The sequence below is a fragment of the Oncorhynchus clarkii genome, chromosome 29, assembly GCF_045791955.1.
Source record: "Oncorhynchus clarkii lewisi isolate Uvic-CL-2024 chromosome 29, UVic_Ocla_1.0, whole genome shotgun sequence".
NCBI classification, from domain to species: Eukaryota; Metazoa; Chordata; class Actinopteri; order Salmoniformes; family Salmonidae; genus Oncorhynchus; species Oncorhynchus clarkii.
Window position 1 is genome coordinate 18,943,407 of NC_092175.1, and position 27,847 is coordinate 18,971,253.

At 44.6% G+C, this 27,847-nt stretch overlaps 1 protein-coding gene across 2 annotated transcripts in view; it reads right to left on the reverse strand.

The window, feature by feature from the left end:
* Window positions 1–27,492, reverse strand: part of LOC139388508 (ephrin-A5-like) — a 45,404-nt gene extending 17,912 nt beyond the window's left edge. Inside the window, exon 1 of one of the 2 annotated variants that reach the window (XM_071135205.1) lies at window positions 26,389–27,492. In XM_071135205.1, coding sequence (XP_070991306.1) covers window positions 26,389–26,513 — 125 coding nt within the window. In that variant the 5' untranslated portion in view covers window positions 26,514–27,492. The remainder of the gene's footprint in view (window positions 1–26,388) is intronic. The other variant, XM_071135204.1, reaches the window with a different exon arrangement.
* Between the last annotated feature and the right edge of the window lie 355 nt (window positions 27,493–27,847).

Genomic DNA, 27,847 nt, shown 5'->3' on the forward strand with positions numbered 1-27,847 from the left:
TGCAGCTAGAGCATTCACCTTGTGGGACAACCACATATCACAGTCATAGTGAGTACATTTTTCCTCAATAAAGTACAGTAGCTGTCAGCAAAGTCAGAGCTAGCTGGGAAAAAGTAACGTGCAAGTGGTAGTTCACGAAAGGCTTTTTCCCCCCCACCGCCATCATCTCCCTCTCCTATTTCTCTCTCTCTCTCTCCTGCAGGATCTGACACCGGAGATGAAAAGCAGAGACACCGTTAGGCTGGCACCACATCTCATTAACACACTGGTAAAACGTTGCCACATCCACATACACACGCATGCCCGAAAGGTACGTACACACGCACTGCCACACCCACAGCCACTGCAATCCAAGAGTGACTGTAAACCCAAGCAGAGACCAGAGACACCATGACTATACTGTAACTGACTGACAGTTTACCAAAGTCAGGACGGGGTTGCTGGTCAGTGTTACCGTAGGAATGAGGATTAGATATGTGTGTGTTGTCATAACACAGAGTAGATTAGACCAGGAGGCTGTGGATACTCTGCCCAGGTTTAAGCCAGCCTGCTCTACCCTGGGTTTATCCACGGCTCTGGCTTTATCACCAACCCCCCCCCCCCCCAGGGATGGAAGACAGAGGAAAGAGAAAGAACAAAGCTTCACTGTAACAGATCCAGGTGTGAATATTTCCCAAACAAACTCGTGGGCTCCCGCCCGCGGTGCCGGGGCTACATTATGGGGAGGTGTCGGGCTGTGGTGAGATAACTGGGGTGAGATAACTATGGTGAGTGGATGGTGTTGACAGTTTACAGTATACTCGGGGATGATATTACATTCAATGAGATCTTAAACGCCCTCGAGTGGTTTCTGAAACACACAGGGCGTCACTGTTTGGGCTCAGGTTGCCATGACACTGCAGATGGACACTGTTAAGGGCACACATGGTGTGGTCAGAGGACAGAGGGATAAAGGTTTAAAGGAGTGGAGAGATGGATAAACGAGTGGAGAGCAATGGAGTTGACGGCGTCCTAATCAAAACCAAGTCTATTGGTCACACAGTTTAACGTTATAAAGCGGCCAAGCAAAAAACGTTCTATTACTAGTTCACAAATAATCAAAACCTAAATTCAAGAAATGTCAGAACAAATCCAATTAACAACTCAAATGACACTGTATCAGTAAAAACCTGCCCAGGGACTGTGGTTGAAAATTTGCCAACAGGCTAAATCTGGCACTTTTACTGAAACATCGATTCATGCGCTGTAAAAAAAATACAAATAAACTCAAACTCAAACTCAATCCAAATGCAATCTTTGCATATATACACCAAAAAGATATACTAAGAATGATATGTACAGCAGTAGATACACTGAACAAAAAAATATAAACGCAACAATTTCAAAGATTTTAGTTACAGATACAGTTCATATAAGGAAATCAGTCAATTGCAATATTTTATATTGGGCCCAAATTCAAATAGGCCCTAATCTATGGACTTCACATGACTGGGAATACAGATATGCATCTGTTGGTCACAGATACCTTTAAAAAAAGTAAGGGCGTGGAAACCATTCAGTATCTGGTGTGACCACCACTTGCCTCGTGCAGTGCAACACATCTCCTTTGAATTGAGTTGATGAGGCTGTTTATTGTGGCCTGTGGAATGTTGTCCCACTCCTCTTCAATGGCTGTGCGAAGTTGCTGGATATTGGCGGGAACACGCTGTCATACACGTCGATCCAGAGCATCCCACACATGCTCAATGGGTGACATGTCTGGTGACATGACTGGTGAGTAATGCAGGCCTTGGAAGAACTGGGACATTTTCAGCTTCCGGGAATTGTGTACAGATCCTTGCGACATGGGGCGATGGCGGTGGAGGAATGGCACGACAATGGACCTCAAGATCTCACCACAGTATCTCTGCGCATTGAAATTGCCATTGATTAATTGCAACTGTGTTTGTTTTCGGTAGATTATGCCTGCCCATACCATAACCCCACCGCCACCGTGCCTCTGTTCACAGCGTTGACATCAGCTAACCGCTTGCCCGCACAACGGCATACACGCTGTCTGCCATCTGCCCGGTACAGTTGAAACCGGGATTAATCCGTAAAGCGCACACTTCTCCAGCATGCCAGTGGCCATCGCAGGTGAGCATTTACCCACTGAAGTTGGTTGCAATGCAGAACTGACCCTGGTGAGGACATGGTTACACATAGTCTGCGGTTGTGAGGCTGGTTGGACGTACTGCAGAATTCTCCAAAGCAGGGCCTCCCGGGTGGCGCAGTGGTTAAGGGCACTGTACTGCAGCGCCAGCTGTGCCATCAGAGACTCTGGGCTCGCGCAGATCGGTTACTCTGTCGTAACCGACCGCGACCTGGGAGGTCCGTGGGGCGACGCACAAATGGGCTAGCGTCGTCCGGGTTAGGGAGGGCTTGGCCGGTAGGGATGTCCTTGTCTCATCGCGCACCAGCGACTCCTGTGGCGGGGCCGGGCTGGTGCGCGCTAACCAAGGTTGCCAGGTGCATGGTGTTTCCTCCGACACATTGGTGCGGCTGGCTTCCGGGTTGGATGCGCGCTGTGTTAAGAAGCAGTGCGGCTTGGTTGGGTTGTGTTTCGGAGGACGCATGACTTTCAACCTTCGTCTCTCCCGAGCCCGTATGGGAGTTGTAGCGATGAGACAAGATAGTAGCTACTACAACAATTGGATACCATGAAATTGGGGAGAAAAAGGGGTCAAATTAAAAAAATAATAATAATATCCAAAGCAACATTGGAGGCGGCTTATGATAGAGAAATTAACATTATATTCTCTGGCAACAGCTCTGTTAAACATTCTTGCAGTATGCAAATCAATTGCACGCTACTTCAAAACTTGAGACATCTTTAGCATTGTGTTGTGTGAGTGGTCTTTAATTGTCCCCAGCACAAGGTGCACCTGTGTAATGATCATGCTGTTTAATCAGTTTCTTGATATGCCACACTTGTCAGGTGGATGAACTATCTTGGCAAAGGAGAAATTCTCACTAACAGGGATGTAAACAAATTTGTGGCCAACATTTTTGACAGATAAGCTTTTTGTACGTAGGGAACATTTCTGGGTCACTTTATATCAGCTCATGAAACATGGGACCAACACTTTACATGTTGCGTTTACATTTTTGTTCATTGTATAATAAAGTGAGCTATGCTATTCCATATGTTCCAGCCATTCTGTCACCCATGTCATTATATCCCACAAAAGAAAGTATTCTCTCTCTCTCTTTCCTCTCTCTTCTCTGTCTCTTAGTGGTTCCGGTAGCATACCCTGAGCTGTCAAGGCCAAGTCTAGAGAACAGATCAGAAACAAATTTGTCTGGCACTCATGAGGAAGGGAAATATGCCTTATCTTAGCTTTAGTGGGGGCTTTAGGAACGCACCTCAACTCACACGCTTCCCCAGCCCTTAGCCCAGTTCCATCAGCCCCGAGCCCTGAGGAAGAGCAGCTCCCAACCGCTTTATCTGAGGAATGTGGGAATGTGGTCTGTGGAGGCTTGGAATAGAGGGATAGGAGAGAGCGACAGGGCTTACTGGGAGAGAGGGATCAGGGGTGGATGGAAGATCTCTATATGTTGACAGCCCCCTTCTCCAAATGGACACCTTCCCCTGAGCGGGAATACCCGGGTGGATTAGAGGCCTGGTTAAGAGCCAGGCCAGAGCCCTCACCCCCCACTCTCCCTACACACAGCCCTGCCTCCACCTCTTCATGTGCCCGAAACAGAGGGCAGCTGTTTCAAGAAGAACAAATGCTATCATAACCCTCAGCTTGGAAAACCAACTATTAACAGAGAGAGCGGAGGGACAAAAAGAGGGAGCGAGCCTCTATAGTGGTTTACGTGTGCGTGAGCAGTGAACACTCCCTTCCCTCTCTCTCCCCCTCTCTCTGCTCTCATTCCATTTCAGTCGATCTCTGCCTCTCATCCCTCGTAATCCGTTATCCAAACAGTGAAGTGTAAGTATTGACACACAGCCACATCGCCTGTCTCTGCCCTGTCTGCCGGGGATTCACTTCCTAAACAATGGCCCAGAGATAGAAGGGACGGACTAGCCCGACACACACTTCCCGCACACCCACACACACACTCACGCACGCACTCACACACACACAGATGGGCCCTTCTCCGCATACATGGACACTTACTCCTATACACACACACACAGGTGTGCTCAAAGCAATCCTAAAGATACTATCTCTCATAGCTTAGAAAGCAGCAGGACTGTATGCTATTGTACAGGCTTGGCCGTATTTCTCCTTAAGGATTCCGTTCCAATGGAATAAACAGGCCCTGTAGTGATGAATGGCTCCCGAGAGGGCTACTTTTCCTTCACTGTCTCTCTCTTTCTCTGTATCTCTATCTTTCTCTCTCTCTCCCTCTCCTTTGTCCATTCCTCTAATAACTGGGCCGCTTGCCGGCACACGGACCCCGGCCCATCCATAACCAACCATCTGTCAGATCGAAACCATCATGTGTTTGCGTGTGTGTGGGTGCACGTGCGCATGTGTGTGTGTGTGCAGTGTGTACGTGTATGCCTGCGTGCGTGTGTATTTCAGAGTATATAAACCATGTGTGTGAATGGGAGTGTGTGTCAGGAGGCTTCACACCACACCTGCCACACACACACACACACCAGTGCCCAGCCTGTTAGCTCCTCTCAACACATCGTATTCATGTATGAGCCAGCGTGGCGTTGCTAATCCATACCGTTAAGGGTCAGCTATCGGCTATGGAGCTGCTGCTGTACTAACAACAGGATCCTCCACATGTGTGAATGGGAGCGGAATGCATCACAGATGTTAGCCTTATGCATAGCCTACTGTACTTAGCCATGGAGGCCTAAACCTGTGAAACTGGCGATGTACAGTTGGCCTGTATTAGATGGGCAAAATGATAGAAGAGTCACATGCATGCTAAAAAGAAATGCAATTTCAGTTGTGAAGGGCCACACTGTGTGCACGCTTTTACACCAGCCCAGATTTATAGTAACACTAATTGTTTTCAAGATTGAAGACCATGTCTAATCACAATTAGCTGAATCAGGTGATTTAGTGCTGGGATAAAACAAAAGCCTGCATACACTGCAGCTCTTAAGGACCGGAATGGCACCACTTAAAAAGACATGAAGACAATGGGAGCTATAACTCTTCTCTGACTGTTTGAGTGTTGAGTTATGGCAGGAGGTCCATTAGCTAAATGGAGAATATGCACATAGCAGTAGCCCTAAATGACCAGTAGCCCTAACCCAGACCCTGACCCACAGCACTCTGAACAATCGATTCCACACATCCCATAATAACCCCAGAAGGTCAGGCCACAGTAAATCTCAGGGTGATTAAACTGAGGTGACACCGAGGAATGTGCTAGCAATGACATGATGTCACACACTGTGAGGCATTCCAAGGACTTCTGGTGACAAAATGTGATTAGTAGAGTAGAGTGGTCAATGACTCACATGGGCCATTGTTCTCGGTGTCGATTGAAGACAGTGGACTGCTGGGGACTGTCTCATTCATTTCAGGTAGTTAGGTTTGACAGTGGAGAAAATGTTGCTAAACGGGTCACATGTTAAAACATGCCCTCACATGTTAGAGACTGGTGGGGAACGTACATGCACAGAATAGCGCACACCTCTGTTTGATAAGCCAGTGCCCTGACCAAGAATATGGTCCTAAGTTTTTCCTGACCACAGGAACTGAATGAGAAAAACTCAGTGCCCTAGAACTCTCGGTCAGAGCACTAGAATACCAAAGACAGAAGTCTAATATTCAGTGGTCTAACTGCCTCACAACACGACCCACCACCAGAACTATCTTAGAACCCACAGGTCAATGCCGGGACCAATCAAGCCACTGCTCTGGCCACAGTGTATTGAAGCCCAGCTGTTATCAATATCAGCTGTCTGGCTGGCTTCCCACACACTGCCAGGTATCGTGTGTTCTCAAAGAGCGTCACCCTATGATGTATTGAGCTGTTTGGGAGTGTTGCCTCTGATCTAAGGTAACAAAAGAGGCACATGAGCCGCCCAGCTTGTGTGTGTGCGTGTGTGCGCGAGCGCGAGCGTGCGTGTGTGTGTGTGTGTGTGTGTCTGTGTGTGTGTGTGTGTGTGTGTGTGTGTGTGTGTGTGTGTGTGTGTGTGTGTGTGTGTGTGTGTGTGTGTGTGTGTGTGTGTGTGTGTGTGTAGGAGGCAAAGTTACTCCCTATGATAAGGTCAGGCCCTCTCATCTCTGTGTGCTGATAAAGGGAATACACACACCTCCACACACACTGTCTACACAGCCATACCAGGCATCAAAGCAATGATAAGACACCTCATTTTGTTTTGTCCAAGACCACAATAAAATAAATTGTGTCTTGAAACGGGAAAGGCATTTCAAATCAGCTCATTACATGAGGAGACAATCTGGTGTTATCCAGCCCAAACTGAGGTAAACACAATTCTGAAGGAACAAAGCACGGTATCTGTCAAAGTTGATCTGTTAACCTTTTACTGCAGTGGGCTAAATCAGGGTCACACAGAGTGTTTCTTAGTAGTCTTAAACAAATCTACTTTTAAACCACAGTATACACCTCACACACATGGTTATGGGCTTAAAAAAGAAGAAGACGCCTGTAGCATGTCAGATATAGAGTTGAAATGTATTACATTTTGAGATTGCATCCCAATATTACACTTTATATACATCACAGAAGACTGAAATATAACAAAACCGTTAAACATAGAAACACCAGATTTTTCAGTGTTTAAAATAAAAAGATGTTTATCGTTTATGGAATTATGAAAACTATAAAATACGTTCCACCCATGAGGCCACTAGAGGGGGATTTGGTCATTTGACTGCAGGAATGGGACCCTGGTCTGGGCTTGTACTAACTAAGGCCTTGAGTACCTTTGGATTGTGTAACATTGTCCTATTATTATTTTCAAAAGAATTCAAGCTCTGTCATATTGGTTGTTGATCATTGCTAGACAACCATAGACTTCAAAGTATATTTAAGCCAAACTGTAACTCGGCCACTCAGGAACATTCTGTCTTCTTGGTAAGCAACTCCAGTGTAGATTTGGCCTTGTGTTTTTATTGTCCTGTTGAAGGTGAATTCATCTCCCAGTGTATGGTGGAGAGCAGACTGAACCAGGTTTTACTCTAGGATTTTGCATGTGCTTAGCTCTATTTCGTTATTTTTTTATCCTGAAAAACTCCCCAGTCTTTAACAATTACAAGCACACGCATAACATGATGCAGCCACTACTATGCTATGAAAATATGGAGAGTGATACTCAGTAATGTGTTGTATTGGATTTGCCTCAAACATAACACTGTGTGTTCAAGAAAAAAAGTGAATTGCTCTGCCACATTCTTTGCAGTATTACTTTAGTGCCTTGTTGCAAACAGGATGCATGTTTTGGAATATTTGTATTCTGTACAGACTTACTTCTTTTCACTCTGTCAATTAGGTTAGTATTGTGGAGTAACTACAATGTTGTTGATCCATCCTCAGTTTTCTCCTATCACAGCCATTAAACTCTGTAACTGTTTTAAAGTCACCATTGGCCTCAAGGTGAAATCCTTGAACGGTTCCCTTCCTCTCCAGCAACTGAGTTAGGAATGACGCCTGTATCTTTGATTGGGTGTATTGATACACCATCCAAGGTGTTATTAATAACTTCACCATGCTCAAAGGAATGTTCAATGTCTGCTTACCAATCTATGCGAGGCATTGGAAAACCTCTCTGGTCTTTATGGTTGAATCTGTGTTTGAAATTCACTGCTTGACTGAGGGACCTTACAGATAATTGTATGTATGGGGTACAGAGATGAGGTAGTCATTCAGAAATCATGTTCAACACTATTATTGCACACAGAGTCCATGCAACTTATTATGTGACTTGTTAAGCACATTTTTACTCCTGAACCTATTTAGGCTTTCCATAACAAAGAGGTTGAATACTTATTGACTCAAGACATTTTATCCTTTTCATTTGAATTCATTTGTAAAAAATATAGAAACATAATTTCACTTCAACATTGTGGAGTATTGTGTTCAGGCCAGTGACAAAACATCTACATTTAATCCATTTTTAATCAGCCTGTAACACAACAAAATGTGGAAAAAGTCAAAGGGTGTGAAAACTTTCTGAAGATTCTGTATATATGGTTTTACAGTACCTCTGACGAGGAGGAGTAGTAGGAAGGATTGGAGGACCAATGCGCGGCGTGGTAAGTGTTCATTCTATTTATTATAACTCAGAACACTAAATAATAAAACAACAAAGAGAACGAAATGAAACCGAAACAGTTCTGGCTGCTGCAGACACAAAAACAGAAAATAATCACCCACAACTCAAAGGTGAAACCAGGTTACCTAAGTATGGTTCTCAATCAGGGACAACAATTGACAGCTGCCTCTGATTGAGAACCATACCAGGCCAAACACAGAAATCCCAAATTATAGAAATAATAACATAGACTGCCCACCCCAACTCACGCCCTGACCATACTAAAACAAAGACAAAACAAAGGAACTAAGGTCAGAACGTGACACCCCAACCTCCTTCATTCTGAGATTCAACAATAAACCTGGCACCAGGCCAGTTCTTAAGGGCATAAAGCAACAACATTAGTGAATCTAACACCTAAGGATTCCCTGGCACACACAGGGGCAGTGCCACCCGATCCTGGAGCCACCGGCCCACCAGACTGTAAATCAGGAGGGCTGTGAGACGCTGATCTGGCCGTGAGAAGAAGACGAGACAGACAGGAACGCTGATCTCGGTCTCTGATAGCACAACTACACAGAGCCCCCAACTCTTCCCAGTTCTCGCACAACTCACAAAAGGCCGGGCGCAAAGAGACCAGCAGGGAGATCACACCAGGACCGACATGGTGGTGTACACACTAATTATCTCCAACCATGCTTGCAGGGGCACAATGGGCTTTTCATAGCCACCTCGTACACTACACAGGAGACGCTGGTATCAGGGTCGGGACCGCTGCCATGTATCTGATACCCCCTTTGATCTAATGTGAGTGGTACTCTGCCCCCTAAATACTACACTACATAGAGAGGGGGGAAGAGAGAGGTGGCTGGACTTGTTTGAGGAGATGACTGTCACAGTGGGAAAGGCTGATGCTGGGTTTTGTTTGGGGGTTGACAGGCGTGTTATGAACAAGCGTTGCTGGTTTTGTTCGGCGGGTGACATTCTCTCAAAGAGAAGGGCCAGAGGGGCCTTTGTTGTCCATGTCCAATGACGTGAACGACGTTCAGGACCTGGCCCACTGCCAAAGGGGAGTGGTCAGCAGATCACGGCCTGATGACGTCACTGCTGACCTACAAATCTGACACTGATACACTCTGACAAACATTTCCAAATGATGCTCTACTAGTATGGCAAACATACACTCACTAACACACACACGCACACATATACACACACACACACAGAGATACTCATGCTCATCTGTGTATACAAGACTGTGTGTGTTGAGTGACACCCTCCCAGCTGTATTTCTGTATCTGTTAACCAGACGAGGCTGATGGTTGTGATAAGCTCATACTGTTCCATCACACACCCAGGTGGCTGGGATTACACATCAGACTTAGATCATCTTAGATCAGAAAGTCACACAGTGAACAGCTTGGATGGAGAGACACGTTGATAAAGGATGGGGTCTGGATTTGGAAAGCTCAGACTCTTTCCACTGTGGATGATTCGGGCAGCTAATAATGAATGTGTTTGTTTCCGCAGACAAAATCGAGATGAAAAGATCTTGGGAACAAGAAAGAAAGAGACATATACGCGTAGATAGAAATATGGGGTGAGTTCCTATCCTATCCTATCCTCCTCTCCTCTCCTCTCCTCTCCTCTCCTCTCCTCTCCTCTCCTCTCCTCTCCTCTTCTCATCTCCCTCCTGAGGTAACGTCAGTCCACTAGGGGTGCAGAGAACATTCAGAGGGGCCCTGCTCAGCCTCGGAGCTCCGCTGATTTAAAACACCTCATCCATCTGGCCTTACACCCCCCCCCCCCCCCCCCCCACACACACACACACACAAAAATAGCCAACTGTTTATTTTATTTACTGCTCATGGAAAATAGCTGTCTGTGAGCCTCCAGCACTAGGTACCCTGGGTTATCAGTGCGCCAGCATTAAGGAAAAGCACATGTTTGGCCTGACATGAGAAAGGCCTGTCAATAGGAATGGAGAGACTGACTGGGGGAGAGAAAGAGACACAGAGCGAGAGAGTGGAGACTGGTTTCACTGGTCCCAATCCAGCCAACTGCCGACAGGCATGCCTCTTTTCAAATGGCTGCTTCGCTGAATTTGACCAGTCTGCAAATATTTCAAGGTAAACGCAAAACACATTTTATACGTTTTTTATTGGGTGTATAAAATACTGGGTGATAATAAAGAGAAGTTTGGCTCAAGGAGATGGTTTTATGTTAGCTACTGATCTAAGGTCCGTTTTCCATCAGTTTCACTCTCTTAAAGGACCATTAAGGAAGACTGAGGACAACAGAGAGAGAAAGCTGAGAAAAGGCATCCATCTCCCCCACCTCTACAAAGCCAAGCACAAGCGATACACACCACAGAGGGCTAATGAAAGTGTCTGTGTGTCTGTGTGTCTGTGTGTGTGTGTGTGTGTGTGTGTGTGTGTGTGTGTGTGTGTGTGTGTGTGTGTGTGTGTGTGTGTGTGTGTGTGAAATCCTATCAATGTCACAAAGGTCACGCTCCCTCAAGATAACCCGGGGAGATTGCTGTGGGCTCCTGTGGGATTTTTTTCCCTCTCTCTTTTTGTGATTAGGTGTCACGATAATTTCCTTGGTGTAAAGACGAAGCCTTTCATGTTGCGGGTTTCTCAGGGTTTACTGGGCCATGTCGCAGGCCATACAAACCCATACAAAGCAGGGTCGCAAAGCAAACTACACACTGTCCATTCTTTATACATTTGCACAAAGACAAATCCATATTTGCCTAAGGAGGTGTTCCGCATCCTGATAGGGTTTTTGACCTGTTTTGGTTGTCAATGAGTGGCTGTTTGTGTTATTTCAAAGGGAAGCAAAAGAAACTGGGCTAGTAAAAACAGCATCATGTGGCATTTACTGAGCACCATGACTAGGATGAGCTTATGTTGAGGACCCACACACACACGCAGACACACACCAACAAACACACACAGCGGCTTTTCAGTGACAACTGTTTACAGCTGATATGTTAATGGTTTGTGTAATGCCATTCCGGCTCTTCCATCCCCCAGTGCAAGAACTGGCCTTTTAAAATCCCTTGCTCATCAGGAAACTAATTTACACGTTGGGCTCAGATTTGGCAAGCAGCTAAAAACTTGAATGACATTCCATAATTAAAGTGAACCTTTCCAATTACACACCCCCCGCTGAAGATATTTACACCTCATCTGCCTGTGTGTGTGTGTTACTGGAGCTCTGCACAAATGTCATCTGTGAGCATCGGTCCTGGTTCTGAGATGGACAAACTAACAGAGCAGGATGACGGGATTTCAGAGAGAAGAAAGGAGTGAGTGATGGGGATTGGGTTGAGATGGAGAGAAGGAGTGAAATATTGAACTAGAAAGATGAAAGGAGGAATAAGGAGGATTAAGAGAGAGAGAAAGCAGGACTGAACGAGAGAGAGAGAGAGAGAGAGAGAGAGAGAGAGAGAGAGAGAGAGAGAGAGAAGCAGGACTGAACGAGAGAGAGAGAGAGAGATAGAGAGAGAGAGAGAGAGAGAGAGGCGAGGATGGAGAATCTACGGAATGAGGGTGAGAGGAAGATAGGGCAGGACAGTAGTGATAAAAGGAGAAAGTGAGGAAAAAGGAGAGTGAGAGTGGTTTTCCTTCCGTGTGTGAAACAGTTGGGACTGGCTGGAAGTCACACGGGGCTGGGGTGGAGCGGTTGTGGCTCTGCTACGTGCCTTTCTGGCCTCCGATCCCAATCATTCATACTCCCCAGCAAGGCCACAAGCCCACAGGGAGCGACCCTGCCCTGCCCTCACAGTGGTTCAGACTTCCTGTGGGTTCCTTCCTACCGAGAAATGCACTCCTGCTGCCGCTCCTAAAACGAAGGAATGTCCCAGCTAAATAAACAGATGGATATGACTTAGAAATCCAAATAAATGCTGTGATGTTTTACAGTGTAAACGTACATACATTGGAGTGGGGATTGTAGCCCCTTGGTGATGTGCTGAAACATACAGGCCGTGCCACTGAGAAAAGGTGTCAGACCCCGTTAGAGGCCTTTGGCTGGACGCAGCTCAAGTACAACTTGGACAAAAGCACTGCTTGTCTCCCCTCATTAAGTGATTTAAGTCCCGTGTTCCCAGGTTCCTTTCATCGGCCGCCAAAGTGAACACACTTTTCTTTTTTTTACAAGAATGCCGGGCCGCGGAGATGAATAGAGCGAGGGGGAAAGCTGGAAGTTAGGGCCAGGGAACTGGGTCAAAAGCTGAGTGGCTACGCTAGCCATGCCTATTAGCGTCCCCAGTACGGAGGGCCATATGTGAATGAACAGTAAGGGCCTACACTGGGAAAACAGCCCCTCACTGGGAAAAGGAGCAGCCACTTAATCCATTAACAGTTCTCTCCCCACAGAACCAGCTTTTCCCATGGAGGTTTAGTTCTGTAAAGTGCTGCTATTTTCACATTTCTTGCTAACGAGACATAGCTGTCATGGGGGAAGGGGGGACTACTGCTCAGTGCTCTGACCAGCCCCAGGGGTGTGATGCTTTAGCAGACTGGTGTCATAATTACATCTGATAGCCTATTGGATATCACACAGTTTGCATATTTACTCTTAAAACACTGTCACAGTGCGTTGGGATGTGAGTGACGCCCCTGGGCTTGGCGGGAGGATGGAATGTGGCCAGAGAGAGAGTGTTAGCGTTCGCTAGCTGGGATGAGCTCGCTGGCAAACACACACTGTTTCAATTTGTACCTGAAAGACAGCAGGCTCTTCTGGGCCATTATGTCATCTGTTTGTGAGCTCTCTAATTGGAGAGCTGTGGAAGGAAGGCTAGCCATGCTGCTGCAGTACAGTCCTCTGCTGTACAGGGGGTACGAGCAGTTCTCATAATGAGCTGGGTTAATCTGAGATCAGTTTGTAGAGGAAAGGGATGTATTCAGAGTCTCAGTTTGTGACACATAATTCGCAGAGGGATGATAAATGATACAGTGTGAAAAGCAGCACTTGCACATAGTCAGTTCTCTAAGTTTCCATAGCCAAGTCTCTCCAGCAGGGGCCCTGGCTATCGTCTGTAATCTTGGGGAGAATCTCAATTGCATACTTCTCGCGTCCTCTCTCCTCACCTCCTTCTCAAAACCCATTGGAGGAGGTTAGAGGGGCGGGACCTCTGTCTTCTCATCCAATTGGTTTTGAGAAGGAGGTGAGGAGAGAGGACTTGAGGAGTATGCAACAGAGATTCTCCCCTAGTGGGAAAGACAAGCTCAGGGAGGGTTCCACAGTTCATCAGCCCAGTGGGTGTGGCTACACCCCAGCAGCCAACCTCAACCCCTGACATTACACCACAGCCATGAGGTCAGAGGGAAGCTCTTTCCTCCTCTTCACAAAGAAGTGATTTTTCTATCTCCCCGTGAGAACAGCAGCGGATAATGAACCTTTGGTGCTGGGGATAACACGTTCGCTTTCACACGCGTCAACTCCATTCTGAACCGTAACAAAAGGCTGCAGGAAGACATTGGTAGGGAGGGACCGCGAGTCGGGGTACGCTAAAGCGCATTTCTCCATCTAAGATGTGAGGGATGTGGGGAGATAATACAAACAGATGAGGACACTGTTAACATTTAAACTGCACTTTATTCACGGCTATCGACGTTCATTAATCACAAACTCTGGTCAAAACGCTTATTTACAGGGGGATAAAGTAATGCATGGCATGATGTGCTTGTCAGTTGTGTGTGTGTGTGTGTTTTAAGACCTCTGTCTCCACACAGCCTGCAGACTCATTTCCACACCAGATTAGATGAGAGTGTCTGTCTGGGCCAGAGTGTGGTTTCAAATTAAAATCATGCAGTGCCACACAATCATCTGAAGAGCATCTGTAACAGCCATGAGCACTGAGCACAATACGAGGCCCACAAACAGTGAACATCACACCCTGCTGCTTACTGTGGTACCGCACATCAAGCTGTACACACAGTCCGGATACTGATAAAAAAAACAAGCATCTGCTATATGCAGTCATATCCAATCACACATTCACATCCATTAACAGACGCAGAGGAAAGAGTACGGTATACAACTTGGGAAAACGCCTACTAAAGATCCATACGATACGATGCATAGTATCAGTCCTGTGGAGTCACGCCAAGAGGGGAGGAAATGACATCAGAGGTAAACTTTAGCCGTTCCAGTATGGGGGAGTCAGCTGGGTCGGAGGTGGAGGGTTGAGGGGTGGGGGAAGGAGAGGAGTGAAAGGCTGTGAAGTCCCTCTCCTCATATCTGATATCAGCCCAGGACTGGGAGTCAGCATATGTGACAGACGTCTGGACACCAGGGCAGGGAGGGAGGGAGAGGAGGGTGAGGGGTTAGAGAGGGAGAGACAGAAAAAGGAAAGCAGAGAGAGAGATGTGGAGAGACAGGGATACAGATAAATCATTCTCAAGAAAAAGGGTAAGAGAGAAAGAAAGTGAGGAACAGAGAGAGAGAGAGAGAGACGGGTGGTTATAACCTTCTCATATTTACTTCAGAAGTCTTGGGCTAAAGGAAGGCGCCCGTGTGTGTGTGTGTGTGTGTGTGTGTGTGTGTGTGTGTGTGTGTGTGTGTGTGTGTGTGTGTGTGTGTGTGTGTGTGTGTGTGTGTGTGTGTGTGTGTGTGTGTGTGTGTGTGTGCGTGCGTGCGTGTGTGGTTACTATGTGGCATGGACACTATGTTGTGGATACTGTTTTAAAATGATTGCTCTGTGCTTTTCAGTGGCTATATGCCCCAAAATAAACTAGCACTGCCACACAGCATAAATCCAACAGTGCATTAATGGCCTCCCTTTAGGCATGGGTACAGATGGAATACGATTTCCACATGGTGTATCTGCCACACTTTTGGTTATCAGTGCTGATCTCCCAATGAAAACGCAGCTGCTCTATGCCTCATTGGTTGCCACAGGTTCTGGCTTAATCCTTATTGGTGAGTTTCTGACTGATCACACCTCGCTTCCATTGTCTTTGGGCTTCGATTTGCATAATTCCTATCCCTTACACTAGCCTAGAGGATTTGTAATTCGAAATACTCTGGGATTTAAATAACAGGAACAAAGCTACCAAATGGAGGAGATCATTAGACCAGCACAGGCAAGCACCGTGAGCCACACTGCCAGCTGAAACTGAATGCCAAAATGATTAACACAATGATATAGATCTATTAAATGAAGCCTTGAGTTTACCTAAAAGTTTTATCAGAATTATCAGTTATTTCAATGTTTTCCAGAAACAATTGGGGCAAAATCCAGTTGCACATGGTCAATTTTTAACCAATAGAAAAGGAGAATTGTAACCAGCAATATTAGCTCAGCCCACCATATTTCCTATCATGTTGCTGGGCAAAATGTCCAATGAGCCTGCCTCCGTCATACTATGGTAGCTTGGTTGGTGGTTGTTAAACGTGTGTGATGTGTTAGCCGGTGTACTTCTTTGGCCCCCTGTGTATCGTGTGACTGACCTCACTAACAGAACTTCTGCATTGCCCAAAGTAGCAGTCACAAGACTTCAGAATCTAACAGACCAGAGGCTTTTTTTCAATCAATTCTCTTTTTCCCCCGTCTTTAATCATTCGATATGCTCCAATAGGCGAAACAGAGGAGTAGTGACAGATTTGGAAGCCGTCACGAAACACCCATGGTTGGATCAAAGGTCCATCCAAGCACTGAAATGCCAGCTTCCTAAATAAAACTGCACTCTTAGACTGAGAGATAAATAACCATTAAATCTAGAAAGCACCATTCACCTGACTGTGTTATTTACTCATTCCACAAAATATGGTTAGGGCCTCCTTTACATAACTTATTAACTTATCAAATAACTAACTCAGCACGAGGATCAAAATGAAAATACTTGATTGTATTTCAAACAATTCAAATGTAATTATTTTGTATTTTCCAGTTGTTGATCGATGTCAGAAGTTCATTGTACATTTGATTTGATCTATACCCACCACAAGACTCTTATGAAAATGTTTCGTTTTTTAGTTAAAAAAAAAAAAAAAATCTCATCTATCTATCTAAAAAATAGTTGGCGATATTTTATTTATTTGCTTAAAAGTTGTCTTTATATCTTTCTAAATCTGTTGTCTTATAATAAAATATTGTACTTCAATTTTGGAGTAATGTAATTGTTGAAATATAGCTAGCACAGTCCAATATATATATATTTTGTGCTTCACTTTAGTGAATGCCTTGATTTCGTTTTTGCTCTTAAACATAGGCTACAAACAAATGCCCTAGCGAGTGAAAACACCCGATATTGCAGTAGCATATTATATGTGACAATTTACAACTGTTTTCGTCACCATGTGAGGATGAACATATCAAAACAATCCATTCTGGTAAATATTACTAGTAGTGCCTCTCTGTATGAGCACTACCTGGCTGGTTCCATGTCTGGCCCTAAAACATCTCTGCCCAGAAGTGCACTTAAAGGGCCTGGGCTTTGGTCATTAAGATCATAAAGTCCTGCTCATAAATATGTTTTACTTGTTCCTTGAGTGTGCTCACTGCTTAGGAAGTCTTTATAGAAGAGCGGTAATATTATTTTCTCCAGACAGACCTGCCCATTGAGTTATTATGGAATACTGTAACTGGCCAAATCATAGCATGGCTCAGAGTTTATAACTGAAATCTAAAAAATATTTTCTCCTCTAATAAGCTGCTATAATATACAATCCTTTGAGAATCTTGATTCTTACAAACATATAGTAATAAATATACAGTACATTGCTTGGTCTGATATATGGATTCCATGAATTAGATGTTAGGTTTTAATTCGTACAACTAAAATGTCATCACTTTATTAGATGACTGTTGGCCGTATTCAAATGACATAACGATGGAAAATAAATTGCTATCTATTTCTAACAACTAAAGGCTTTCTTTAAAAAATGTAAAAGACGTTAATTTATCAATTGAAAATTAAGGCATTTTCGTTGATATATTTTAGTGCTAGGCTGACTTACATTGAAACATTTCTACATTCGTTTTGATTTAACTTTAAAAAAAAATATCTAATATAGTTGTAATTGTCTCACATCTATCCAGTACATCTGGTCCCTCTTGTCTGTCCCATAGTACTATAATACTATTGGGAATGATACTGAGTTTCAAGCTCTGATCGCAGCATCGTAACCAGGAACACAGGTATTTCAGATGGGTTTCAGGGGAAGTCCTGCAGCTTTTATTGCAGTTTTTTGTTGAGAAAGGTAGTTGACTGCTTCAAAGTGGGACAGGACAGGTTATCTGTGACCTGGCCTCTTTGTTTAGTAGACAACGGAGGGTTATTTGGCCATTAGTGTCTCTTTGTAGTGACTTGTCTAGGTGTGATATACACCCTGTCACTAGAGATCCAGCACTAGAGATCCAGATCCAGCACAGCCAATCTCTGCTACATCTAATGCATGATAAAGGAACAAAGACAATGCCTTGTGACGCAATGTACCCATAAACACCACAATCCAGGCTCATTCACATGACCAGTAAAATGCCAAATGACTTCAATTATAATCAATGCCATGTAAAAGTGTAATGCTACTCATTCTCTATTTCAGTTTAATTTAATATGAGAAAAGGCTAATAAAACCTATGACAAACTTAGCACATCATCTGCAGACTACAGACTGCTAACTGCGGTCGGTTGTCTGATTCACGGGAAACGTAGTATTCTGCTTCGGCGAAGACGTCTTATTGGTGGGAAGATGTTGAGCTGTGATTGGCTGGGAGGGTGACATTCTGTGTCGAGCTCCACGCACCAGAGGACGGGGACCTGTTACTCCAGATGTCCTCTCGTCGTCCCCTCCAATGTTTGCAGTCGCACGCACGCGATCCCTCGCTCCGCCTGGCTGCACCCTCTCATCGCATTACTTCTGCTATTCTAACTCCGCCATCAATTATGCACTAGAATAACTGAGGGACCTGGCGGAGCCAAGACATAAAGGGAGATCATCAGCCCGGGCCCTGCGAGCATCTGCCTGCTTGTTCCCACTGTGTTGCCGTGAGGAGTGATACGGGTGCCAGGCCGCCGGCTCAGCTAGGGTACCGGCAACCAAGGCACAGATACAGCTATGCTAAGCTAGGCTAGGGCACAAACGCAACATGGCTATGACACAAACACAGCCAAGCCATGACTATGTTGCTTCTACCATTGTTTTCAGTCTAAACTAACGTTGTACATGCTTTTGGAGAAATGCATTAAAATCACAATCAAAACAACTTTGGTTAATCATATCTAAAGCTGTTCGTTGTCTCCTAAGGATCTTCATGTTGAATTAAACAAGGGGCGGAGCCTGTTCAGCAAGGCTCCCAGGATTCTCAACCCGACTTTATTTCTTGAAAACAAAATGGAGTCGAATTTGGAGGGAAATGGAGGTCTCTGCTTCCCTCCCCGTCACAAGACACAGCTGGGAGTCAGGCAAAGAGGAGAGAGAGACACCTATGAAGACAGAACAAATCCTAGCAGTCTGAGATTTCAATCAACAGTGCTAAACTTGGGGTGATGATAAACTCATATGATTTCATCGAAGTCTCTTAACATCAAAGAAACATGGGGTGAGTGAGAAAACATGTATGTATTATGGAGTGAGACAAAATGTCGACCCCTGCATTAAAGTCATGGCGGTCCTGACCTGGATTTCTGCTGGTTGCGTGTGAAGGTTTGCTGTCCAGGCTCTACTGTGAGATCGCAAACAGCTTTTTAATATTTCATGGGTTCCAAAGCACTGAGCATGCTCAAAGACAACAGGAGGACATACTCTCTGTCTCCATGGGCCAGAAAGCCACACTAAAGGTCCTGCAAAGTCACATCAAGTTAACGAAAAGAACATTGTTCTTCCCAGATATCTAAATGTGACTTTTTTTTTTATTTACTCCGAAATTACATTATCAATGCCCTTTACCTAATCTGTCCGCGGGTGCCTGAAATGCCACAACTATGCCAAAGATCATTGCATACACTAAGCTAACCCAATATATAAGACTTCTCTTAACATGCTATGAAAAATAATGAGCTTTCATCAGATAAAACAAAATTTCATCAGACAAAAGTAATATTTACTTCACTTGAACCAAATGAATTAGAGAGGAGGAGCACAGTACATTCAACCATTAAAAAATGTAGGCCAATTTCGTTTTCAGAGTGTATCAGTAATTCAATCTGATCTAATCAGCAAATACAATGGGGTGAAAAAATAATACTACACACTTCATCTACCCTGTTTGTCTGTAAGTCTGATGCAATCACAGAAGAAATTCTGTAGAAGCAAAATGTCTTAATCCCCCCCCAAAAAAACAAGACCTTGAAAGTTAGTCACCAATGAAATTAGGAAACTTTGCCTCTTGGAGAGGGATATTTGCTTTTTCTTTCATTTCAAAAGCCACATTGACCCAAATAAAGTTCCCGAAGCATTACACGGATGCTTGGCTGTAATCACATTTGTTTTATATCGTGCATACTTTCCGGCCAATTTGGATTCATTTGGAATAGTATATACCAAGGTCTGTAAAACACAGCTCCCTGTGCCAATGTGCCTGGTGGGAGCCACAAGCATGCCAGGTCTGTGTGCCATAGACCAGAGAGTAGCACTGGTGGAATTCCAGTTAGCAACACTAAAACAGCCAAACTGTCACAACCACACCCTTCTGGAGCTATCTCAGACTGAGCACTACGAAAATCAATCATGACTAATTACTAAAGACAGAGGACGAGCCAATCCTCTGTAAATAACCAGGCTTTAGGCCAGGGGTGTCAAACATACGGCCCGCGGGCCAGATCGAGCCCACGAGGTAGTAGAAAATGTAGGCCCATTAGAAGTGATAATGGACCTACATACATACAGTTCCATACAGTTATTGCCAGCTCGCTAATAATCACCCGAATGAACGACAGTCAGGGAGCATCAAAAGTTCCAAAAACGATGAATAGAGGACTATTTTTGACATATATTTTTGACGGTGGTGAAGTATAACACATTGAAGACCGAACGCAGCCCTGGGCGAAATGAGTTTGATACCCTTGCTCTAGCCCTCCGGCTGCAGAGAGCTCAGCTATGGTCGACAGAGGGAAAAGAGATCCTTCCGGTTCTCGTTCTGACTCTCTCTCTCTCCCCATCTCTCCCCTGATTTGCACTGAGACAATTTGTTCTCTCCATTTACTTGATCCATTTAAAGTCTGCAGTGCAAAATGCGTCCTTGATTTCCTTTCCTCTGGGAGAACGTTCTGCAATAGGAGGCGTGCAGTAGATAACGCAACGCTACTGCAGCTCACCGCAGGAGAAACTGTTCAGACCCTACACTTTCCTGGTGGATTCTGTTTGTGGCGCCCATTTTCATTACCTTGGCCTTGGCCTACTGTACATAGTCCTCTTTCATTGTGGGCTTGTTCTGCTAAAGCGTACTGTAAAAGGAAGCTCGGATAGCCACTCACCACTCTACTGCACAGAGGCCGTCAATACAGAAGCCTTCCCCGCACACCACTACACTGTCTGTCAGGAGGCTTTAGGGACTCTTTAGGGCCTTCAAGCGGCAGTTCCAGAGGCTTTACTGCAGTCATTAGGGGCTGTACCTGATTAATGTGAATGGTCAGGCAGGCCCTGGCTTTCTGGGGGAAGAACAGCGCGGGGTGAAGGGTCCCACAGGAAGTGTTTTGTGTCTCCACACAAAGGGAGGCTGACCTCTTAAGCCCCTTAGAGCCTCTCTGCTTAATACCCTCACTGGTGCCTACAAAGACACAGTGGACGCCATTTCACCACTCACATTTAAACAGCACACAAAAAGCCCCGCCGAGACTTAAACCTTAAGAAACAGCAGAAAAATGAACCTTGGGAGCGCTGAAGTGAGACTTGGAGATTAGGGGCTGGAGGGTTGGCTCTAATCCACTGACTGGCCCACGCATATTAAATGGTGGATGCCGACTTTCCGAGCTATACCACCGATCGGAAAATTGACGGAAAACAAGTTTACGGAAGTTGCTGAGAATGTGATCTGCACAAAGTTTAACAGAAAGAGCATGGCAAAGACTTTCTATCCAAAAAGGGATTAATTGTGTGGTGCTCTGAATATTGAATATTCCTGTAAGGTAACAGAGAAATCCCTACTTACACACAGTTAACACAATAAATGTTCACCAACAAGACACCCACTTAAAACACCCTCCTCTTTTTAGTCCCCGTTAGTCAAGCAGTGGCAGCCTTGTTAGTTTGAAGAGACTGACAGGGCCAAGGCACCTTTCTCTGTGTGCAGGGTCACAGAGCAGTGGGACAGACTGCTTTCTCCACAGGACTATTTTCCCCTTCAGAGAGGGCCAGGACAAATAACCTCACTCTCTGACGCCAAGAGTTCCCTGAGAAGATGGCTGCAACATGCGGCTCCATCCACAGGCTAAGTAAGGGCAGGTGTGGAAATACAGGTTTTGACCTCATGCAGGGGACCCATCTCCGGAAGCTTCTCTTACCCCTGTGGACTGTGTCTCGCTCCCGTTGTGTGCCCCTTCCCCTTCGCCTCCTTACGTACTCGCCCTCACAAGAGCCTGCCACAACTACCTTTCTCTCTCCCACTCCCCTCTCCTCCAACTCTCCCTATATGTCTGTCTCGCTTTAAGAGCATGCATAGTTAGAAGACGGCTATGGGGCCGCTGAGTACGATAGGAACAATAGTGTCCTTTCACGCGGTCTGGGCTGGGGCTGGGAGAGGGTTGCGGTCCTGAGACCCAGTCAATATTTGGACGTGGCTGCTTTTTGTTTCCGTTTTGTATCCAAGCGGAACCCAGCAGCAGGGAGCCGGGAAAAGGCTGAGGGGGAAAACAAAGGTAAACACTCTGAAAAATGCAAACGGAGCAAACTCACAATGCCACTGGGAAACTATCACAACATCAACTTGTCACAAACTGGAAAGTGGTGTATTGTTTCTTAAGTGGAGATTAAAAATGTTGCCAGAATAGAGAAAGCAAGCAGCCAAGGTCATTTCGTAGAGAGGAGAACTATCTGTGTCTGTAAGGGCAAGGAAGTTATGAGGTGGAAAGAGAAGCCACTGAGTCATTTTCACATTTCTTAGGTGTCCTCACAAGAACTGCAGAACCAAATCAAAGTATACCAAAGTAGTGGAACCGGAAGACAGACGAAAAAGTAGTTTGATTGTCTTCGATAAATATGTCACATCTGTTGTAGAAAGATTTGAGGGGCATTAACGAAGCTTAAACTGCAGTCCCTAGGGTGACAGTGCTCTTGTAGAATGCTGAAATCCCTCTCCCCAGCTGTCAGGTCGTTAGTCCCACCCAATGAGCCTCTTTGATGAGGAAGAGTATCAGTTTCCATGGCACAAACAGCAGGAAGATTAGGGACTCAGGAATGATTCTCCACTGATTCCACCTATTAGCAACAAATAAACACCTTGCCACAGCAATGGTTGCATGTGGTCCCATATGGAGCCTGACGGTTTTAATTAAGCAACTATCACACTAAATACAGGCCGGTGGGGATTTCTCTAATGCTAACTCATCAATGGGCAATAATCTAATCGTTAACTTTACTTACAAATTGGGTTTTTAATTACACATGTATTAACACAGTATTACTGAAGAAAATGCATGACTAGCCCCTCCACCGTGTTTACACAACATTCACGCATGTATGTTAACCAACAGCCATCCAAAGATAGCCCTTCTCCTCCAATCTTTACAAGACATTTTATTTTGTGGCCGAGCAATTTCTTTAGCTAATTACTACCCATATAGCACATTCTTATAAGACGGGCACTTAAAAATGATGCTCTCTTAAAATGTGTCACGAACAAGTCAAACAAAACACTCGGACTTATTATAATATATGGGTTATTCCATTTTACATATTTGCCCATAGTAGAAGTGGTCATCAAGTGACTTTTTGGACCTGAATGCCAAAACATTCAGGAGATGTGCCCAAAGTTGACCCATTTTGCATACCCCACCATACCATGAGGCATCCATGTCTTAATCCCTGGAAAATATAAATGGTTGAGTTTGATAGCATTTAAATGCTTACAAAAACAGTTGTGAAACTATTCCATAATTTTGTGATTATATATATATTTTTTAAACTTTTTTAGCCTTTAACGTCAATTATCTGAAAACGGTCAACAACGATTTTTTTTCATTTTCGCACATGTAGTTTAGACCCTATTTTACATCATCTGAGGTATTTGTGTTGTGCCCGCCGTCAGTGGTCTGAAGGGACAGGTCCATTCTATGAATTATATTTCTATGAATGAAATGACAAGAGTATGCTGAGTCTCAACTGATGGCGGGCACAATGCATGCACTTCAGATTATGCAAATGAGGTTTTAAGGTACAACATATGTGAAAATGTAAATAATCGGAGTTGACACGTTTTTAGATCATTGACGTTAAATGTAAAAAAAATAAATAATAATAATTATTGATTTATATTTAATTCAATAAATGATTACATTGTTTGACAACCCTGTTTGTAAACTGTTAAATGATATTAAACTGAACCTTCAATCTTTTCCAGTGATGTCTTGTGGCATGGTGGGGTATGCAAAATCTGTCAACTTTGAGAATCTGTATCTCCAAAAAGTCACTTTCTTAACACTTTCCCCAATGGGCAAGCACTGAAAGTTTCACTCAAATCAAAAGGGATGCGGTCAAAAGTGGATTGAAATCAAATGGAACGACCCTATATCCAGTAGCTCAGAAATGTTATGTCTCCTCAACAAGCACTTCATTTTTTTTAAAATTAAGGTGATTATAATGACTTGAGCGCCTCACTGTCACTGATTGAGTCATTTGCACCTCCGAGCATGACTGAATCCTTATCATAGTTACACTACTGTTCCACTGCTTTTGATTCCCACTGTTGGAGTGTATCAACAAAGTGCGTCAGAATGTTGAGAGGTTTTTCTTGAGAGATATTGGGAGGGAAATAGGAGCAACGTTTATTAAGCGCGCAACAAACATGACACCATCAACCTACATGAGTTTTTAAACAATAGAAAATGTCTTCACCATTTACATTTTTCACGAGTCACTTCCCATTTCAATTTCAGAGTCCCTGTAGGGGATTTCATGAATGGCTGAGTATGGACTGCAGGACTGCAGGGCTGTAGGGCTGCCGCGTTGGGTGCCGTTTTTCTACTGTGGTCAGAAAAAAGCCTAATCTGGAAGTTGTGACTATACCACAGCAGGCTTCGGGCTCTGATGGCTGAGTATAGTTACATTACCCAGCAGGGGCCATGGGCCCAAGGTCTAACACAGAGCATGGCTATATTAAACGGCAGGGCCAGTGGCCCCTGAGTCTTAGCATGGTGCATGGTTACATTATACAGTGGGTTGGGTTTGGATTAGGCCCCTGAATGAGAAAAGGAGAGTCAATTTAGAGTTAGTCATTTATTGACTTGAGGAGCCCTATTCTCCTCAGACAAAACCCAGGCAGGGTGCTGTTTCATGGCCGCCGCAGAGCCTCAGAGGAGAGGCAGGCTCTGCCCTGGGCTTAACCCTGACTACAGTCCCCTCTGTGCCGCCATGTGATGGTTAACCCAGGGCCTGCTTGATTACCACAGAGTGTGTGACCTCAGCATGTGTGTGTCTCTCACAGGAGCATGCACCACACTGGGCCTGGGCACTGCTGAAATACCCCTCTGTGTTCCCCTCATTGTCTGCCCCAGCATGTGGTTGGGTGGCAGGGTAGCCGGGACGGGGGGCATGGCTTTGGAGGAGCAGGACTTGGGAAGCTGGAAAGCTTTTTTTTTTTTTTTTTGGCAGGAGCTGTTGGAATGAGCTGATGCCACTATGGGAGTGCATCAAAGATGTTATCTGTTCCAGGAAAAGAGGTAGATAGGCAGAGAGCCTTGCCTTTGATGCCACCATATTTGCGTTAATATCTCACCCGTTCTCTTTCTTCTCCTAACTAGCTCATTGCACACACTTTGCCTCAGGGTTACCACAAAAAGACAAACAAGTACAGCATCATCTGTTGATTCCGTGCAAAGCAAAATCACCCCAACGGACCAGTTTCTTCTCCTTAAGCATAAATGTTGAGGAGTCATCCCGAAACTGTAAATGTCAGGAAAAACCTGATAAGGTACAAAGGTGATATGTTATGCATGACACGAAGTGGTACACTCATACTACAAACTATTTTCTGAGAATCAGGCCATCCAGTGTGAATAACAGTTAGTCACCTGGGGAGTCAACTCAAAGCTGTAGGCTACCTGAGAATAGTATTGCACAATTAGCATCCCTGTCAAATAGCAGTCACATCTGACCATTCCATTACAGTGGGTAATTACAGCCATTGCTTTACCCTTGTGACCACACTAATTGGCAACTTTGACCAATTACAATAAAACACAAATGGCAGGTGGAAACCTAACAGAATATTTATTGTATTTTATTGTACAACCATGAGGAAAGGCTTTTAACATGTTATAAGAAGGCACAAGTGTTGTGGGTTTTTGTTGTGTTTCATATGCAAACGCCTTATCATTTTTCCAAAGAAAACTGGCTGATAATATTGAATCTTATTCAAGGCAACATTTTAGATGTGTTGAACAGACACTTGGATACATTCGTAGCCAATTCTAACAGAAATCAATAGCTACTGCTGCTACAGAATAATTGTCCTACGGCCGAATCAGTAAAAGTGAACGCGTTAAGAATCCGACTCACACACAGAATATTTTACATGATCAAACTAACACCCGATTTCCCTCATTCGAGAGATAAGCCACATCATTTTCCATTAGTTAAATTATAAGCCTACCTAAAATGAAAGCCTTTCGCGGCAACAGATCTGTGGACGCATCCAGCAGAACCAGGATAATATTAATAATCATTCTGGTGTATTTACAGTATAGGATATAACAAACTTATTGATGAGAGGTAGATAAGATATATGTCACGCAACATACACGTTCGTCTTTGTAAATGATTGCCGATGTGCATCAATAAAATGTATATTTAGGCTAATACACCCAGTGAATCATGGTCAGTATAGTAGGGCAGAATATTTCAAATTCACATTGTAACAAATATCATATGGTCTACGGGCCATCCACCTCCAACCAATGTCATCAATTAAGTTGATCCCGCATGAAGTTTGTGACCGTGGCCCATCCCTGACACACATTGCGGTTACGCACGAGACTCACCTGGGGTTGGTCCGGTTCCAGTAGACCGCATAGCGGTCGGACACCACCTTGGAGGCCGGCTCTTGGCCGTAGACACACGTCCATAACACCAGCGAAACGCATAGGATCATTTCCATCTGCGGCATGGCTCCCGAACTTGGACACGTCAAGGTCCCTCTCGATGCAGCGTCTGGCGCGGTAGAATTCTTCAAATGAACAGAGTGAAATTAGATTCACATCTGAAGGCTTTTAAATTATAATTGCCTTATGTCTTAGTTGACTGCTCGCGTATAACGCATTGATTGGATTATTTCACGAGGCAGTTATTGTGCTGAGGCTTGAATTGACATTTGTAAAAAAAAAAAGTTGTTTTTTCATTCAGTAAAAAAAAAGCAATGCCAGTTTGTGGAATAAAAATTATTGCAATTGGTGGGTAAATGTCTTGATTATTAATTAGTTGAGGATCCGTTTAAAAGACACTATTTCAGTCATTGTTTTTGTCGTGTATTCATAGCAACAAGAGCATCCTCTTCGACCGCAGAAGATGTGGGATGTCACAGATATTATAAACATGAATTTTAGCTTTATAATAGTTTTCTCCTGTAGTCGGTCTACCACAGCCTACACAAATGAATAATTCTTATCTCGGATCAACTCTTCTTTGGGCACCAATAGTTTCTGTAACTATAGGCCTACGCAGCGTTGAATTGTTGATTTTCAAGTTAATAACAGCGTGGTCCATGCATAAATATGCTCTGAAATGTTTCTATAACATTTGAATAATAATTAACTCCACAGAACCAGCCGGCTACAGACAGTGCCAAATCTTCCTTTACTCGCGCGGATGTGTGTCCGTGTCGTCGGGGCTGTCGCTGTCGCTGTATTGTCACGGCTGAAGAAGCGCTGAAGAACTAGGAGCAGCTCTTTCCTTGAACCGGAGTCGTTCAAATGTGCCGTGGCAAAAAACGAGTTCATAAAATCCTTAGCATGGACACAAATACTTCTAAGTGTCGCTTGAAACGAGGCAAATATAAGCAGGAGCGGTGGAAAGTCGTGTAGTTCAGCATGAAGAAATCAACCCATGTCAGAGCAGCGCTCGCTCGGCCATGCATGATCCCCCACTGTGCCAGCGCGGGTACAGTTTCAGTCTCACGCACAGTCTCATTGGTTTGCATTTTGAATGATGGGCGTTTCGCTTACAAAAACAACATCCCTCCTCCTGAGGAGGTGTATCTGCTTCAGTGCTTCCTCAAGCGACAGATAATGTATTTCACAAAGTAGACATACTGGGCATGAGGGCCATGGACCCTAAACGAGATTATCAAGATCTGATACCAGCTCCGCAGGTCGGTTACAGGTTTACACCTTTCACCCAGGTTGATGCTGTCTTTACGCACACATAACGCATTTTGAAACGAACCATGTTTTTCATTATACAGCATTGTGGAAACTTATGCTGCAACTAACCACTGAGTCGTAT